The sequence below is a fragment of the Carettochelys insculpta genome, chromosome 25, assembly GCF_033958435.1.
Source record: "Carettochelys insculpta isolate YL-2023 chromosome 25, ASM3395843v1, whole genome shotgun sequence".
Lineage (NCBI taxonomy): Eukaryota > Metazoa > Chordata > Testudines > Carettochelyidae > Carettochelys > Carettochelys insculpta.
In genome coordinates this window covers 15,923,958-15,940,793 of record NC_134161.1, presented here as the reverse complement: position 1 = coordinate 15,940,793, position 16,836 = coordinate 15,923,958, and the positions used below count along the sequence as shown (strand labels likewise).

General features: G+C 51.9%; 1 protein-coding gene across 3 annotated transcripts in view; it reads right to left on the bottom strand.

Moving 5' to 3' along the window:
• KIRREL3 (kirre like nephrin family adhesion molecule 3) overlaps window positions 1–16,836 on the bottom strand; it is a 258,248-nt gene that overhangs the window by 31,954 nt on the left and 209,458 nt on the right. For 2 of the 3 annotated variants that reach the window (XM_074976739.1, XM_074976740.1), the window contains exons 10-12: window positions 9,956–10,056; window positions 9,060–9,258; window positions 7,508–7,543 (exon numbers count right to left, since the gene is read on the bottom strand). In XM_074976739.1, coding sequence (XP_074832840.1) covers window positions 7,508–7,543; window positions 9,060–9,258; window positions 9,956–10,056 — 336 coding nt within the window. The remainder of the gene's footprint in view (window positions 1–7,507; window positions 7,544–9,059; window positions 9,259–9,955; window positions 10,057–16,836) is intronic. The other variant, XM_074976741.1, reaches the window with a different exon arrangement.

Genomic DNA, 16,836 nt, shown 5'->3' with positions numbered 1-16,836 from the left:
GTGAGGGCTGGAAGGGATCTCAGGAGGTCACTGAGTCCAGCCCCCTGCCCAAAGCAGAACCAACCCCAACTAAATCATCCCAGCCAGGACTATGCCAAGTAGGGACTCAAAAACCTCTAGGGATGGAGATCCCAATTCCTCTCTAGGTAACACATTCCAGTGCTTCACCACCCTAGTGGGGAAAGAGTTTTCCTAATATCCAACCTGGACTTCTCCCACTACTTAACAAGATCCTCACCCCACCACTTCCACTGCGCAGCCTGTGTTAACATCCTGAGTCTGTAACATACCGATGTCTAGTCGTCTACCCTTAATGCCGCCCAGGCCTGAGCCAAACCCAACTGAAGGCAGAGGCAAGACCCCCACTGACTTCAAAGGGCTTTTGGGTAAGAGCTTGTCCAAAGAATGGGTAAATGACACATTGCAGAGCCCATGGCCTTGCAGCGAGAGTAACTTCCCTAGGCTCTGTGTCCTGCGGCACCATTCAAGCTCCCTCCTCAGTGACTATTACTAGGGCTGCTCCAGTCTGTTCTGGAGATCCCACTCTACCTTCATAGTAAAGACGCTGTGCGTGCTGCTATCTTAAAGGGCTTTGCTCCATTGTCGACACTAGCTCCTCGGTACTGCCAAGGACCTCAGAAGGCAGCAGAGGCACTACGATGAGGAAGGCAGCTCGGAAATTATCACAAGAAACAACCAAGCTGGTATCAGATTTATGGTCATCTCTGTCTGCTAGTTTGAGAGCCCAGAAAAGCTGTGGGTTCAGCTCCCCCTGCTCCACGCACCTCTAAGCTAGGGGAGGGCTGGCTCCAATGCTGGCACCCTGCGAAAGGCTGATGACTTGAGACAGGCATTCAAACCCCACGGATGGCGTCCTTGGGGTCTCTGTGTTGTGCCGGCAGTGACGGGCAACAGGCACCGACATCTGGTGACTGGGGAAAAGCAGGGCCATGTTTCCACACGCATCCATTGTAAGAAGCTCCTGGCAGCTGGAGACCCAGTTCCCAGGAGTGCCCATTCTTCTAGGGACTCACAGAGCACCTCCTACTGGGTAGCTGGGCTGCTGTCCTTCACCTTGCTGCAGCCCAGGAAGGCAGGACTGTGCTGTCATCCCCACCCCTACAGATAGGTGCTGGTGCTCAGGGATGCTAAGGAACTTACCCAAGGAGACAAGAAGTCTGCAGCCAAGCAGGGCCTTTTCACCCCACCTCCCCCCGATTGGCTGGCCCAGGGGCACTTGGGAGCAGGTGACATTAAGACTAACCCTTCCTACTCTGTGTAGCTGCTCCCAGGACATGCCCAAGCTGCCTGTACTAGCACAGACACAGTCCCCTTTGCTAACTCCCCAGGAGACAATTCAGCTCTGGGGCAGTGAGCTGGGTTCTCGTCTGCCGTGGGCGTTACCAGCTGAATGCTCGGCTCCCCTCCCCCTGCGGGGCTGGAGCTCCTTGCGGCTGAGGTGAGGAGCGGTTCGGGAAACTAGACAGATCAGCCCGTTTGCTCTGGAATCATGGAGAGAGGATGAATATATGAACTGCCAGGGCGCCCCCGGGTCGCCTCCTTCTCGCTGTGTTTGAGACTTGTGCTCATGCCCTCTTGGGGGCTTTTCCCAGTCACTGGATCATGGTGATGATCACCCACTGGAAATTCCTAGTGCTCCCCATGTAAACCAGCTGCTGCGTCGAGGCGGAGGCTTTGTGGCACTTGCAGGTGACGTTAGGGTTTGGACTCACAAAGCACCTTCCCTAATTTAAACCTGGCACTTTCTTTGCCACCGAAGCAAGGCAAGCTGCAGTGAAGGGGAGGGCTGAGCTCTGTGTCAGGGCCGGCCAACCCTCTGCAAGCTCAGGCTGGTGACATGAGTTATAGGAGACAGAGCAGCATGATAAGTTTAGCCAGGGTAGCCCCATCTGCAGCAGCATCACGGCATTCACTGTGATGTCAAGGCCACACCCTCACTGCTGCTGCATACGTCCATGCCAGGCAATGCAGCTGCCTGGGCACATATCCCCGTGGGTCATAGGGCCACCACTCGCTGGGGGCTCCTCTTTGCAGTGTGTTGCCTGCCCAGTGTGTTTCTATGGCAGTTTGCTTGCCAGTGGCCCTGTTCTACCGCCTCAAGCGCATGAGACGAGGGAGCCTGGAGGAACAGCATGCAGGATGCTGAGGAGGGCCATACTGATAGGCCACTGCAGCCCTGGGATCTGCCCTATAGCTCAGGGCGGCTTCACCCCATGGCAATGACAGAGGCGTGCGGATGTCCGAACAGGGAGCATGGCAAGGGGAATGCTGATATCCTTAGGGTCTAGTCCCCCCACCCCAAATCCTTTGCTCAAGCCAGATCTACACTACGGTCCAGCTTTGGCAGAACTCCATTGCTCACTGTGACAGCAACCCTAAGGACCTGTGTAGATGGCACTGTCAGTGTGGCCGTTGCACCCATCAACACAGCTCCGCCTCCCATGTAGGGGCATCAACTCAGCTGACAGGAGCAGCTCTCCCATCAGTGTGGGGTGTCTTCACAAAAGTGCAACAGTTGCACCAGTGCAGCCTTTTAAGTGTAGACCTGCCCTCAGGTTTGTCCAATGGCTCAGTGGCTGAACTTTCAGGCTCACAGCATTTGAGGAGGCTCAGAGTGAGGCAAAAAGATCTCGGCACAGCCCTAGCTCACCTTGAATTTCTGACCCTGGCACAGACTGGAAGCTAATCCCCATAGACCTGCCTTCGCAAGAAGTGGAGGGATTGGTCAGGGAAAATAAGCAGCTTGCTAGATTCAGACGTGTTTGGCTCCTGCAGGTCTGCCTTGGAAAAGAATCATTTTCTAGGGAGTCTAGAGAACAAATGCCCCATGCTTTGCTCTGTTGTGCAAATGGAGATTGTTAATGGTGTTGGACACAGTTCTGGAGGTTATGAAACCAGAACTGACCACTGTGATCCCCTCCCCCTCCTCTTTTGAGTAACAGAGGCCAGAGAACTTCCCAGAGTTAACACCTCTTTAGACTAGAGCTGGTCATTTAAGGAAGACACCCAGGCTTGATGCCAACATTGATTTGCACATTGAGGGCCTGAGATCCAACAACAGACCTTTCTAGAAACACAGGGGAGGTGACTTCAGCCAAGAGTGAGCATCTGCCTAGAGTGTCAGAGGGGTCACCTCTGATCATGGTGAAAGGTCAAATTCAAAAGTTCAGAGGCTGGGCAAAGAACTTACAGCAACTTTAGCAGGGAAATGATCTTTCAAATGGTACATGGTGCAACCTGCAGTTAGTGGTGGCCAAGGAGGGGACCAGACCCCAGTCTCCATCTGTTCAGAACCTTTGCACACTTTTGTATATTTTACTCTCCTCCCTGAAAAAGTAAAGAGGGCAGAAGGGGACGTCCAGGTGGGGTTGTCCTGTCTCACCGAGGTATATCACCTTGTGTTTACTGGCTGCTGCAGGCATCTGTGGTAGTTGTCAGGCCACAGTAGATTGACGGTTCCCTCCAACTTCCAGCTTAGGCTGACCTTGGTAGGACCATGGTGGTGCATAATACAAGAGGCCATCCAGGGCAGCCAAGGAACTAGGGGACTCAGGTGTACTATGCACCATGAACAGTGGTTTCCATAGATGGCTCCTGCATGACTTTGGGCACTAAGGCAGTAGGACCACAAATGTTATGGAAAGTCCCATGAGAAAAAACCTAGCAGTCGTTGACCCCACCAACATCTCTAAGGTGAATGAGTACTGGGCTATTTCAAGAAGACCCATATGGGGCCATTCCTTTTTTGGGTTATTTGGGGCAAGTTATGCCCTGGGTGGCAAATCCAACCCTGGTTTTGAAGTCCAGCGACAGCGAGCATGGTTAATATAATCACTATGAGAATCCCATGAGACAGGAGGGGTGGATAGATTGAAGAAGATATAATAGGATGTATGTAGAGACACATCAGATGAGGGAAAGGACCTCACGGCATGATGGTCTTCAAATCCCCCCTGAGCAGCAATGTCAGAGACTGAGCTGTTCTTGTTCAAGGTCCAGAGATTCCTGGTCATCCAGCCCCTTCTTTCAGACAGCGACTGCCACCTCCGGATCTGGAGTCACTTTGGGTCCGGCGTGTGTCTGTGGCCATCCACAGAGAGTGACTGAGAGTGCAACATGCCCACTTCTGTTTCCGGGTGCATGAAGTAACGAGAAGTAGGCCAGTCCTCATGCCTGCTTCAAGCCAGTGTTCGTATCCAGGCATTCATTGCAGGCCTGATCTGGAGTGAACAAATGAGTTGGTGTAGATGGTTGCTTATGAGAATCCCCGGCCTTCTCCATGTAAAGAAGGGTGGTTTCACTGCAAACCCAGAGGCTTGGCTGTACTCGTTTTCCAACTCCAAAGCATCGGCTTCTGCAACAAGATGTTTGTTCGCCCAGCCTCCATGTGGGACGGGAACATTCTTTTTTGTTGTGGCTGCAACAGTCAGAGTATAAGACTGAGCAACTCAGTGAATAATGCAGGGACAATCTTGGCCAGGAGTAGTATCTTAGAGGAGCATGGGTGTCCTGTTGTTGGCTCCATAAGAGAGTCAGAGCTCAACGGCTTAACACTCAGCTGGTTCTCAAAGGTGTTTTCCCTGTTTGCTTTCACCCTCAGTAGAGCTGGTGGGGGGATTTAGCCTGTGTGTGGATTATCTGCAAACAGACTTTTTCTTCACCTCTTCAGGGGTTGCCTGAAATGAGCCAGTGCCTGGCTTCTGACAATGCATTTCAGCCCCCTGGCTTGCTCAAAAGGTGTCTGCTTTGAGTGTTGATTCGCAACTATGTAATTTGCAGGTCGAGCTGCAAGGCAGGTCACTTTGTTCACATGGCACTGTTCCTGTTCCTTGCCTGGATGACTGCCAAACCTACAAAGAGCTTCCCAAGGACTGTGTAAATGTCTCCAGCCTGACACCTCACGCAGGTGCACATTCATGAGAGCACCCGGGACACTTCTGGCAGACACATTTGCCTATAAAACCTTGCTCAGAGCTCACTCAAGGACTACAAAGCGGTTGCAAGGAGCAACCACGAGTGCATATTTACTGTCACTCTATACCACAGAATTTTATCGGAGATCATCTCAGAGGCTTTGGGTGAGTACATGCTAAGAGCTGGTCATCAACAAGACCACCCTGCCTGGACAACCCCTTCTGCCTTCTTCACTTCTGCAGGGAGGAGTGTGAAATAGGCAAGGGTGTTCTTCTGAACAGGTGGAGACTTGGGCTTGGTCCCCTACAAGACCAGTAGTGGTAAAGTCCAGGACTAGCAACTTTACTGAATGTTTCCAGGCTGGCTCATTGAATGCAGCCATCCCCTTGCATGCATCAGTGATATAGGGCCCTTCAGCACCACTGCACAGTCCTCTACCATTCAAGCTGAAACAGAAGAACTCCTTTTGTCAGTAGCAGTAGTAGGCTGCCATCTTCTTGTGGACTGGCCACAAGAGACAGACATGATACTCTCTGCCAGGAGAGAACACTCCCCAGTCCTGTATCCCAGCACACATCAGAATTTGGTGAACAACTTCCCTGCCAGTGGTTTTAACATCCTGCCCAACAACGTTGAACAGGACCTGCCCTGGAGAACACCCAGCCTTGCCACACCTTCAGCAGAAGCTTACCGTGACTTGGGTGAGTTATTTTTACTCCCAGACTATCGAGTCTTCCAGACATGGAGCCAAGAGACAAATACCTTTCTTAACTCTCATCGGCCTATGGCATAGCTAAGATGCCCATTGGTTCAATGCCAATGCCAGCAAATCTCCCCACTTCGCTGAAGACTGCCTTCTGAGTCAAGGGTTCCAGATTGCTCCCAGTACAGCCACTGGTGGGACTCTACCCACTCCTATCTCTCCAGGGTAGGGTAGTTACTTTAACTGATTGTAGCTGGCTTAATGGGTAGGCAGCTCTGTTTTCCTGTCCCCCAGCCCTGCTCCCTTGTTTCCAGTGAGACCCTATATATGGTTACTAAAGCCGCCACTTTCTCTATTTCCACTTTCTTAGCATTCTGCTCCCTGACCCCTCTGCCTGCTGGTGGCCAGCACACAGATAACCTACTGCCCAGGCCTCTGTAGGTCACCAGATCGGCAAGGCACACAGCCTGCATTTTGCTGCCCCAAATATGCCTCCTGCAGCCTCGTGTTCTGTGTGCAGCTGTTTCACCTAAAGTGCCTTCCCCATGGGCAAACTCTTTCTGTGTTACGACAAATACGCCTCCCTGAAGCCAGTCTTTTCATATTGCACCCAACTGCCCTTGAATGGATCCTGTCGATACCACTGGTGTCTTGCCATGCTCTGTGTCCACCTTTGCATCTTCATTGATGAGGCTCAAGCCTTTGTTCAGATGGACAGTGGCCACCAGAGCTGGTGGGTGGGGTGGTATCAGCAACAATGCATGGGAAGGGAATTAGAAACAGGAGGGGTTACAGGATGAGCCAGGGACATCCAGGAAGACTCAGAAGAGATGTTTGGTCACCTACTTCTTTCAGCAACCTGAATGGGAACATCCTGCGCTAGGCACAGCTAATGCAGAGGATGAAAACTCATCTTGAAGAGCAGACATCCCAGGGCTTCTTCAATGACTTGTTCCTCCTAGAGAAACAAGGAATGCCAGGGGAGTGGAGAGATGGGAGCCCAGAGATATGGTTAGTGCTGGCTAGCTCAGCATCAAGGGAGCAGGGAGTGAGATCGAGAAGCGAGAGAGGGGCTCGTAATGAAGGGGGGTGGTCCTAGCGCGGTAATGTGGCCAACAGCTGATGGAGCAGCAGACAGGGAATGCGAAAAGCTGGCTCCTGGGAGAGCCAGAGCTGGAGGCTCTCCTGGGATGGAAGACACAGTCACTGACAATGAAAAGGCACAATGAGATGGTCAGATGGCCTGGGATGGTCATGGGTGGGCCAGCAGACACCACTGAAGAGAGCTAACAGAGCCCAGTGCTGTAATTTGCTGACTCTGGGAGAGCAGCGTCTAAGCTCATCAGCTCCAGTCCTGCGTGAACCTTAAGCCTGGCTCTACGGAGTGTGCCTGGCTGGGGGGAGAGGAGAAACACAGCTTGGGACAAAGTCAACACCTCCCGCAACTCTTTGCCCTGCTTCCTCCCCCCCAGTACCGACAGTACCTCACTCCCTCCAACTAAGGTGAAGGCTGGGAGTTCCCTGTCTTTCTCGAAATTCACTGGTTTGCCTCTTGCGTTTCCCCCATAACAATGCTTAGCATTTATACAGTGTTTCGTCTGTAAATCTTACAGCACTTTACAAAAGCATCTAAGTATTAACAGACAGGGAAACCAAGGCACCACAGGCAGAGCTGGGACTAGAACCCAGGGCTCCTGACTCCTAATCTGTGCCTGGTTTACTGAGGCACATGGCCTCTGAAAGAGCTCTCCCTGCCCTCAGGCTGTCTGTCTCAGGAAGAGAAACCTATGAGGAGGCTGCCGAATGCCCAGGTGTGAGAACACAGCTGGGGGCAAGTCACATATTCACCTTCAGCTCATGATTCCATACCTGCTTCCATACCAGCTCCTGACTTCATTTCCGTACCTGTTTGAAAATAAAGCAAGCGTCTACAGCCTTGCCGAGCCCAAGTGCGCCCGTCAGTATCCCCGAGCGTTCAGCTCTGCTGCCTTGGGGCACACTGGAGCACGGAAGGTCCCTTGGAATAGGTTTCCTCTGCCACCCTAGTTGGAGGTTGCACTGCATGAGGACTGGGAGCTACCAGCTGGCACTGCATTGCAGACTGCTGCCTAGGTATCACTTCTGCAGAGCGCAGAGACACCGCATGGATTCTGCACCACTGTCTGGTAGGGACAACCCCTAGGATTCACCTCTGCTTTTCTGTCCATTCAGCCATTGAAATCACCTCCTGGGCTGGGATCTAACACCATGGCCATGTCACCGGCTAGGACCTCTCCATCCCCAGCAGGCATCAGTGCCCTGGTGAGACCCAACGAAAGCATCCTGCATGGCAGCCCCCACCCATGGGAGTCCAGCTCCCCACCATACAGTGCTGTGGAACCCTCACCCATTACCATGAAGAGCTGCCCACTGGGACCCAGTGTGCTGATTCACAGAGGCTGTGACTGGCAGGGGGCTGGAAAATACAAGACCTGTTTGCATCGGAAGGAGCACGAGGTCAGTTTAGAGGGACTCGTTTAGCTCTGATTTTATCTGGGTGACAGCCTTGCCCATATAAATCAGAGCCGAATGAGCGATCCACCTGCCTGCCTGGGCATTCAATAGGATGTCTAGAGCTGGAGTCTCTCCAGGAGCAAGGCACTGTCGGTAAGGGTAGAGCCCCAGCATGGAAGCCCCGCACTGCCCCAGAATTACTCAGAATGCTGCTTCACTCTTTCTAGCAGCTGCCCTTCCCTCCCACTCTGGCTGCACTAGGTTCCATCCCTCTAACCCTCCCAGGCCAGCCCAGGGGCACTTTGCTTGAAGCTCCAAACCTCATGCTGGCCTGGCTGGGTCTGCATCCTGCTTCGCGGTGTGGGCACAGAACAATGAGCTACAACGGCAGACCCAGAACTGCTGTCGCTCGCAACACATGGACCCCGCCAGAACTGCTGACCAGCTTTCATCAGCTGGTTCTTTCGCCACAACAAATTTGTGCTTTGGAGGCTTCTTTTACGTGGCTGGTTCTGGGATCGCGTAGCCTCCTCCAGCCAGTGCTGCAGTGCGCAGGGGAGCTGGGGTGTCTGAGCAGTGCTCATGCCAATTAACTCCCAAAGCCCTTTACTCAACACTTCTGCATCACACGAGAGGCTGCAACACTGAGCCAGTGCCCCTTGACTTCAGTGAGTGGGACAGGCACTTACAGACTCGGACTCAGAGTGAGCCACACCAAAAGCCACTGACACCTCCCAGCTCCCACGCTGGGCAGCCGGCATCAGCTCTGCGGAGCATTTCTCATCTCCTGGGGATCGGGGCTGCCTACAACATTCCAGTCTCCCAGCAATCAGCACACCCCTCCTCCCAGTCTTCTGGAGCAGTCGACTGCTAGTTCCCACCACCCAAGAGACCCTCCTGGTTTCTAAGTTCCATCTGTGGCTCCCACCTTGTTCCTTCAGCCGGATGATCTCTGTGTCCGAGCCAAAGCTGTTCCAGGCAGTGCAGTTGTAAATGGTCTGGAAGTCTGCTCGGACAATGTTGCTGATGGTCAGCGTTGAGATGACACCTTCCTCTGTGCTGACCGTCTCCACTGTGTAGCGCCCTGAGGTCCCTGACTCCAGTACATTCTCCTTCCAGGACCAGGCCTGCAAATCAACAAGAGGGGTTAGTTTGGTTCTTTGGGGGACTGATTGTTTTAGAAGGGCCTTGACTTGGCACTGAGTGTGCACGCCTCAGTAACTGTGGGCATGGGCAGTCACCCGCAGATGTCTAATGTGCAAAAGAGAGAGAGAGAGAGAGACCATGGGATGCAGGTAGAGGTGGAAAAAGTACCAAAAAAGTTACTTGAGTAAAAGTGAAGCTACTTGGGGGGGGGGTGTGTACTTAAGTACGAGTCACCAGTGTCCCTCTGGAAAACTACTTGAGTAAAAGCACAAACACACACGCGTGTCACATCTTTATTGTGCGCAAGTACCCAAACATGAAAGCAGCTGCGTTTTTACTCCAGTAACTTTTTTGGGTACTTCTCCACCTCTGAGTGCAGGGCTCAGCCAGAGCCTTTTCCATATGCAGCCATTAGCTTTTTCATCCTCTGGTTGCAGAACATGCTGTTGTTTGGCTTTGCAAACCTTGTGAATTTCCCAGCAAGTCAAAGTGCAGAGTCATTGCCTGGGGCTCTGGAGCGGTTTGCTTATTACCAAGGTGATTAAATGCCACCAGGATTTCTCCTTTAATGAACTCACCCAGGGTTAGAGTGTGGCCCACAAGCCTCACCTCTTCATCTAGCACAGGGACAGGGAGGGGCAGCTGCGGCAGTAGGGAGCTGGGGAAGGGCCTACTCACGATTCTGTCTGGCGGAGGGGTGCTGCGGATGAAACACTTGATCTGTCCCTTCTCCCCATGCAGGGCGTGCTGCGTCTGTGTGCTGGAAATGATGGGGGGCCCTGCAAGAGAGAAGGAGGCGTGAAACCCTGCTGACTGCCCCCTACCTCCTTCTGTGTCCGAGGACCCCCAGCAGGAAGTAGCCTGTAATGCTAGGGAACAGCCAACAGCCCTACATCCCCTCCAGGGAGGGGGTGATCAGAGAGGCCGTGTTCCACAGCTGCCTTTTCCTGAGAGATCTGAGACTGGACCTTCAGAGGTGCAGGGCAGACTGAAGCTCTGCTTTCAGGCCAGCCTGCTCCCTTTCAGCTGGGCTCACAGACATGACAGGGAGCTGCATGAGGACTGTGCTGCCTTTGCTGGGCGGGGTGACACAGAGCCTGGGGAGCTGCGCTGCGGCTCCCCAGCTCTCCGAGCCCACAGTGGAGTCTCGGACACAAACCAAAGGTCCCTCACGTGCCCTGTCAGCCGTTCCCACTTGCAAGGTGCTGACCTGTACTTCCCCTTGGGTCTGAATTCTCTCCAGTCTCACGCACCCTGTGGGCGGCCAGCAGAGGTAGCTCTTGCCCAATGCAAGAGGCACCCTGTCTCTTGCCAGCCCCATAGGTGAAAGCCCCCCAGGCTGTTCCGAGTCCCTTATTATTTCTCCCTCTCAGACAGGCGTCCCCACTGCTCGCACCTGCCTGGAATAAAGCCCTGAGGTGGGGTCGCTCAGAGACTGCAGCTGGTGCCTTGCCTGAGCAGCTGGATTCATTAGGGGCCAAGTACGCTAACTCCTCCCTGTCAGCTTGCGTGGTAGAGACGGAAGGAGCCACATGCGGGGAAAGCTGCTAGTGCCGTGGGCGAGGGGTGTGAGCGCCATGGGCGAGGGGTGTCAGACTGCCCATATGTGGCACTCTGTGCCTGCCTCACAAGCCTCTAGCAAGCGTCCCCCTCACACTGAGTGACTGTGCCACATGTGCCGTTCGGGTCCCAGGCACTGAGGAGCAGACGCTATCCCCAGGACAGGCCTCCTGTGCCATGTGACAGCACAGGGCTCACTGACAAAGGGCTTTAGGTGCCAAGCGGTGCGTTCAGAATGTCCAAGCAGGTTACGAGCCCAACTCCCATGGTCAGGCTGGTCAATGGGAATTAGGCACATGCCCTGCTTTGGAAACCCACTAGAGGCCTCTTGGCACCTTTAGGCACCTGAACACCTCTGTAAATCCGGCCCCTAGTCTAGGGCCGATCAGGCTCCTGCCTAGGCCTCTGTTACAGAGACTTTTACCTCAGGGTCTAGATCCTGCCTGAATGTGTTAGTTGAAAGCCACTTGACTGGGATACGTTCCCCACCACTAAAGGGAGGGAGAGCAGGCAGGGCCTGGTGCTGAGGGCGGCAGACCAGGCCTATGCTATCAGGACTGGGGTGGCATAGCTACGACACAGCAGCTCTCCTGGCCTAACCCCAGAGCCTACAGCACAGTCATTTCACGTCACCTGCCTCAGGTGCCAGGCGCCAGGTCAATGGAAGAATGTATCTACGCCAGGGGTTAGGTCGGCACACCAAGCACATGGGAACCCAGCAGTGCTTGGTCTGCGGGCTGGCATGAGGCTGTGGGAAGCTAACCTTCCTGCCACTCTCACCGCGCACCCATGGCAGGGCAGGGGAAGCTGATGCAAATGAGGGAAGCGCTAAGCAGTTCTGCTCTGGAGCCGGCACTGCATAATTAAGTTTCCGCGGAGGAGATATTTGTTGCGGATCAGAAAGGAGGGGGCTTGCCCTTTGGTGGCGTGTGGTTTGCCTTTGAGCGTTTAGCCTGCAGGGTGGGAGAGGTCAGGGCACTAGCTCGGCCACCCGCATTGACGAAGGCACCTGGTGGAGCTGGGAATGAATGGGGAAGGAGGAGGAATGAGTCCAGGGGACCAGAAAGAAAGAGCTGGCATCACAATTACTGTTTATTAGCCCCTAATTAAAATAGATTTACATTTCTGTGAGCAGCTGCGGGCAGAAGGGAAAATGGCAACAAGCCAGGATCCAGGCATGGTCATGCGTCAGGGTGAAGGCAATTAGCTCCTGCGATGAAGGGATGAGGCAGAGGGACTGTGGCTGGCAGGCTGCAGGCTGCCTCCAAACCAAATGTTCTGCACACTTGCTTCTTGCTCAGCTGAGCTGGAACATGCTCTGAAAGCCCCTGGCATGGCAGGGCCATTCTGCCATGCACAGCAAGCTGGGCAAAATGGACTGGCAGAGGCATGAGCGGCAGGTCACACTTTGAGCTCCTACTGGAATTCCGCGCTTTGTTTTGCATTCACATCTGTGGATTATACTGGAAGATGTCTCCCCCCCCAAAACACACACACACAGATGCACAGATTCATACATGTAATATACATAAGCATCCTTTCATGTCTACTCACACAACACAAATAACCGTGTACATTCACACTTCTTCATGCATAACCACACATGCGTAAGCCTGCTCAACCCATGCAGAAAAGGCACCTACACTCATACATATTTGCAGACATATACACACATGCACATACATCCTTATTCTCCCTCTGTCTCTCTCAGACGTTCACCACACAGAAATCTGCGCGCCCACAACATGCTTTTAAACATGTTGCATTCAGGGAAGAAAAGTCTCTGTGTGGATTTGGAATTTCAGAAGCAAGTGCTTTGGCTGAATTACCATGATTTTAGGAGGTAACAAATGAGTTTACAGGAAGGAAGCATTGTTGAAAAGGAGACTTGGAAGCAAATGCTGCAGAATGTTTGCAGAAGGCAGACTTTCAATTGCAAAAGTTGGAAAGTTCCTGCAGGATTTAACAAAAAATGCTCAATTTTATAGAACAGTGAATTGTACCCCATTATTGAATGTTACGGAAGTTTAAAAAAGCCATTTAGAAAGATGCTGTTTCACTATAGTCTTCAACAGCAATTTCGATAGAACCTTACAGATTTCACTCTTGTTATATTCTGTCAGAGGTTTCCACAAGAGTTGCACTGAAAGCATATTGTGAGAGTTACACACAACCAGAGAACAGGAATGTATCGTGTGACTCTGTTGTTCAATTAAAACAGCTTGCCTGTTCAAGACTCATAACAAATTGCATGCAAGCAAGCCCCAGCCTAAGAATTATTCACAGAAATTATTTGATGAATAAATCTGAATACAGAATACATGGGAGAAAGCCGAGATTTGTTGATGGCTAATTCCCAAGCAGAGGTGAAAGTCACAGAGTGATTCATAAGAGAAAATAGAAAACATAATTTTGCAACACTTGCCAGAAAAGTAATTTTCACTGACATCTGCCCAGGTCTAGTTCTAAATTATTCTCCCAGCACTGCTCTTACACAAGCAGCCCCTTGCATTCACCTATGTACCTATGCAGTTGCACCTATGTACACATTCACACTCACTCTCAAGGTACGGTGACCAGACAACAAGTGTGAAAAATCAGGACAGGGGATGGGGTGCAAAAGGTGCCTATCTGAGACAAAGCCCCAAATATTGGGACTGTTCCTATAAAATTGGGACATCAGGGCCATGTCAAGACCAGAGGAATTTGTTGGCAGAAGTTTTTGTTGGAAGATATCTTCCCATAAAACTTCTGTCGACAGATTGCGCCCAGACCACAGGGCGTACCCAAAAAGCAATCTGTTTGGTTGACAGAGAGTGGCTGGACTGCCCGGCCACTCTATTGGTAAAATGGCCAGGCAGAAGCACAGCAGATAGGGCTGCCTGGTGTCCTGGAGGCCTTTTTTGTCAACACAAGGCCCCCTGAAATGTCCAGACTGGCATTTTGTCACAGATCTCTGTCGACAGCAGTGTTCTTCCTTGTGACGAGTGGAATATGGTTATCTACAAATGTGCTGTGTTCTGTCAACTTACTGCCAACAGAATGCCCTTGGGAATCTGGATGCTCCGTTGGTTTTGTCAACAAAACAGCTGTTTTGCCGACAAATCCCTCTTGTCTAGACATAGTCCCGGTCATCCTACCCTAAGGACCCGTGCTTTCGAAGGCTACCCTAAGGACCCGTGCTTTCGAAGGCTACCCTAAGGACCCATGCTTTCGAAGGCTACCCTAAGGACCCGTGCTTTCGAAGATACATACTCACTGCTTATAAGCAGGCAAAGGGTAATCTTTTCTCTGCACTCACCTGAGCCTCTGCCACAAGCATAGGTGAACATTTTCTAAAACAGTGACTAGTGGTTTGGGATCTCTCCATTTTTACACATCAAGCAACATCCACCCTAGGGGTCGAGGCTCCTGAAAAGTGTCTGGAGTTGGGTACGCAAACATCACTGGTCACTTTTGAAGAAATTTGTCATTCATCTCTTCCAGTTTCCCCATGAATAAAAGGGTGAAAAAATAGGCTGGCATAGGGGCTGTGAGGATAAATTCCTCAGCCTCCGTTAGGTGCTCACACTCTATAGGAATGTTAATACATCAGCTCGATGTGATTAGAACACAAAGAAACCCGGGTTTATTCAGAAATTATGACTCTGAGGGACCCAGTGATAATAGGGCTTTGTCACTTCTAAGCAGAACACAGCTTTATCCAAATGGAGCAGCCATCTCTAACAGAGACTTTGGTTGAAAAAGAAAGGCTGTGAGTGGCAATGTTTGTAAAGATCTCTATCATATTGTGTTGCTGGTATAGTGTAGAGGGTTTCTATAGCAGCTGGCTGATACCAGGCGCTGGCTTACTGCCTTTCTATACTGTGTCAGGGAGAAAAGGTCCTGCATAAGGCCCAGGCCTGCACACTGAGTGCAATTTGACTCATGAAGAATGCCATTTTGGTGCCTCCCCAGCAGGACAGAGTGGAGATGCTCTGGCCTTGGCTGCAGCATGTGAGAGTTTGACAGTCATGTCAGCGTGTTCCTGGACGTGCTCTGTGGGCATTGATCTCCAGGCTTGTGCAGCTGTCATATTCCATGAGCTATCATCCACACACACGCATTCACAAAAAAACAAACCCAAGTTTAACAGGGGCGAGGAGAGGTCATTTCAGCCTCTGAAAGAAGGGGGGGGTGGGATTTTCAGTGGGACTTCTAAAAATGTCCCCTACTGGAGGTACGCAAAGAGCTTCTGAGGCTCCCTTCCACACACGGCATGAGCGGAGAGCATGCAGCACCTCTGAAAATCAGGTCCCAGGCATCTTCAGTTTGGATCCAACGCAGGGAGACAGCTAACTCAGGGGCCACTTTTGCCCAACATAATGCGATGAGTGGAACTGGAGACAGAGGCTCAGCTCTGAGGGATGCAGCTGGATGCAGCAGCGAGGCTTTTGAAATGCAAGGGCTCGACAGCTTTGCTCATGGAGCCTCAGCACGTCACACTGGGCACCCGGCATAGCCTCCTTCCTGCAGCACCGGTTGCCTGCCTAATTCACTCCTTGCCCATGAGACCCCCAAGGTCAACCAGCAGCTGCAAGAATAGAGCCCAGATTTTCAGGCTGGACTTCCAGTACAAGATTTAGCCTGCCCACGCAGGCCTGCAGTTGACTGCTAGTTCCAAGTTCTGGGAGCACTTCAAGGCTGGGTGAGTCCAAAGAAAGAAAAAGGCCTAAGCTGAGAAAAACGGTGGTAATAAATAATAAATAATAAATAATAATAATAATAATAATGGTCATTTTCCCCATGGAGAGTGACACATAAAAGGCACCAATGCCAGCAGCTTTGGACACGCTTATTGCTTCAGAAGTTTGGAGCCAGAGGCTTAAGCATCGTGCTAACAGCTTATGACTAAAGAATGAGCATGCACAGAAATTACAGGGTGAAGCTGGAACCTCTTCTCACCCGAGACTGGAGTCTGAGCTCCAGCCGGCAGCGGCTGCTCATGAAGGCTGCCAATCTCCTGGCTTGGGATTCAGCGCTAAGTGTTAGACAGCCCACAGGCAGTAAAAGGCTTTAAATGGGGTTGCTATGGATATAAATGGTGGCGCTATCGGTTGCGGTTATTTTTAGCATTGCCGTGCCAATTTACTTGTGCAGCCCCAGAGGCTCACACAAAGGGAAGGCAGATTGCTGACGCTGAAGCCTTGAAGGAATCAAAGGAAGGTCCAAACTTCCCTGGGGCACCTGAGTCAATATCAGCATTTCCTTTGAGGTCTTTGCAGCAGGAAAATGTCTTGGTGGGGGGAGATTTCACTTTAACTCCTTAAGCTCAGCAGAAATGCGAGACAATGAACAAACAGCAGGTCCTAGTCTAGTTGGTGGGACTGCTCACCGGCAATGTTCCTGCTAACATTTTCCCGCCCCTTCCATGCGTTGAATGAAATGTATGGGCACTGAGGTGTGCGTGAATGTGTTCCACAGCTGAACCAAAAACCTAGCTGCGGAGCTCTGCTGATCAGCTGGGCGGCATTTGACTCATGCTGGCGAGGCCGCACCAGCACCCAGCTTACAGGGAATGCTGGTCACCAGGATGCTCAGCAATAAGCACAAGGCTCATTCTGGTGCAGTAAGGCTGGTCGACAGACCATTTGGTCCACCTGTGCTACTACACAGGCCCATTACCAGAATACTGAGCGCCTGGCCATTGTTAACGAGCTTCTCCTCACGACTTGCCCACAAGATGGGGAGTGCTAACACTCCTGCTTCACCAATGGAAAACTCAGGCAAAGAAAGATCCGATTCTGCACCCTTTGAGGTCAGAAGCAATCCACTCCCCCTTGGCTTGAATAGTGCCAGAGTACAAGGGGAGTTTGCCAAGGTCAGACAGGAAGTCTGTGGCAGTGCAGGGAATCGAGTTGGCAGTTTCCAAACCACTGGAACCATCAGCCTCCATCAGCTGCTCCATTGTCAATACGGTTGTGTTGACTGAGGAATAACCATGCATTACAGCCAACAGA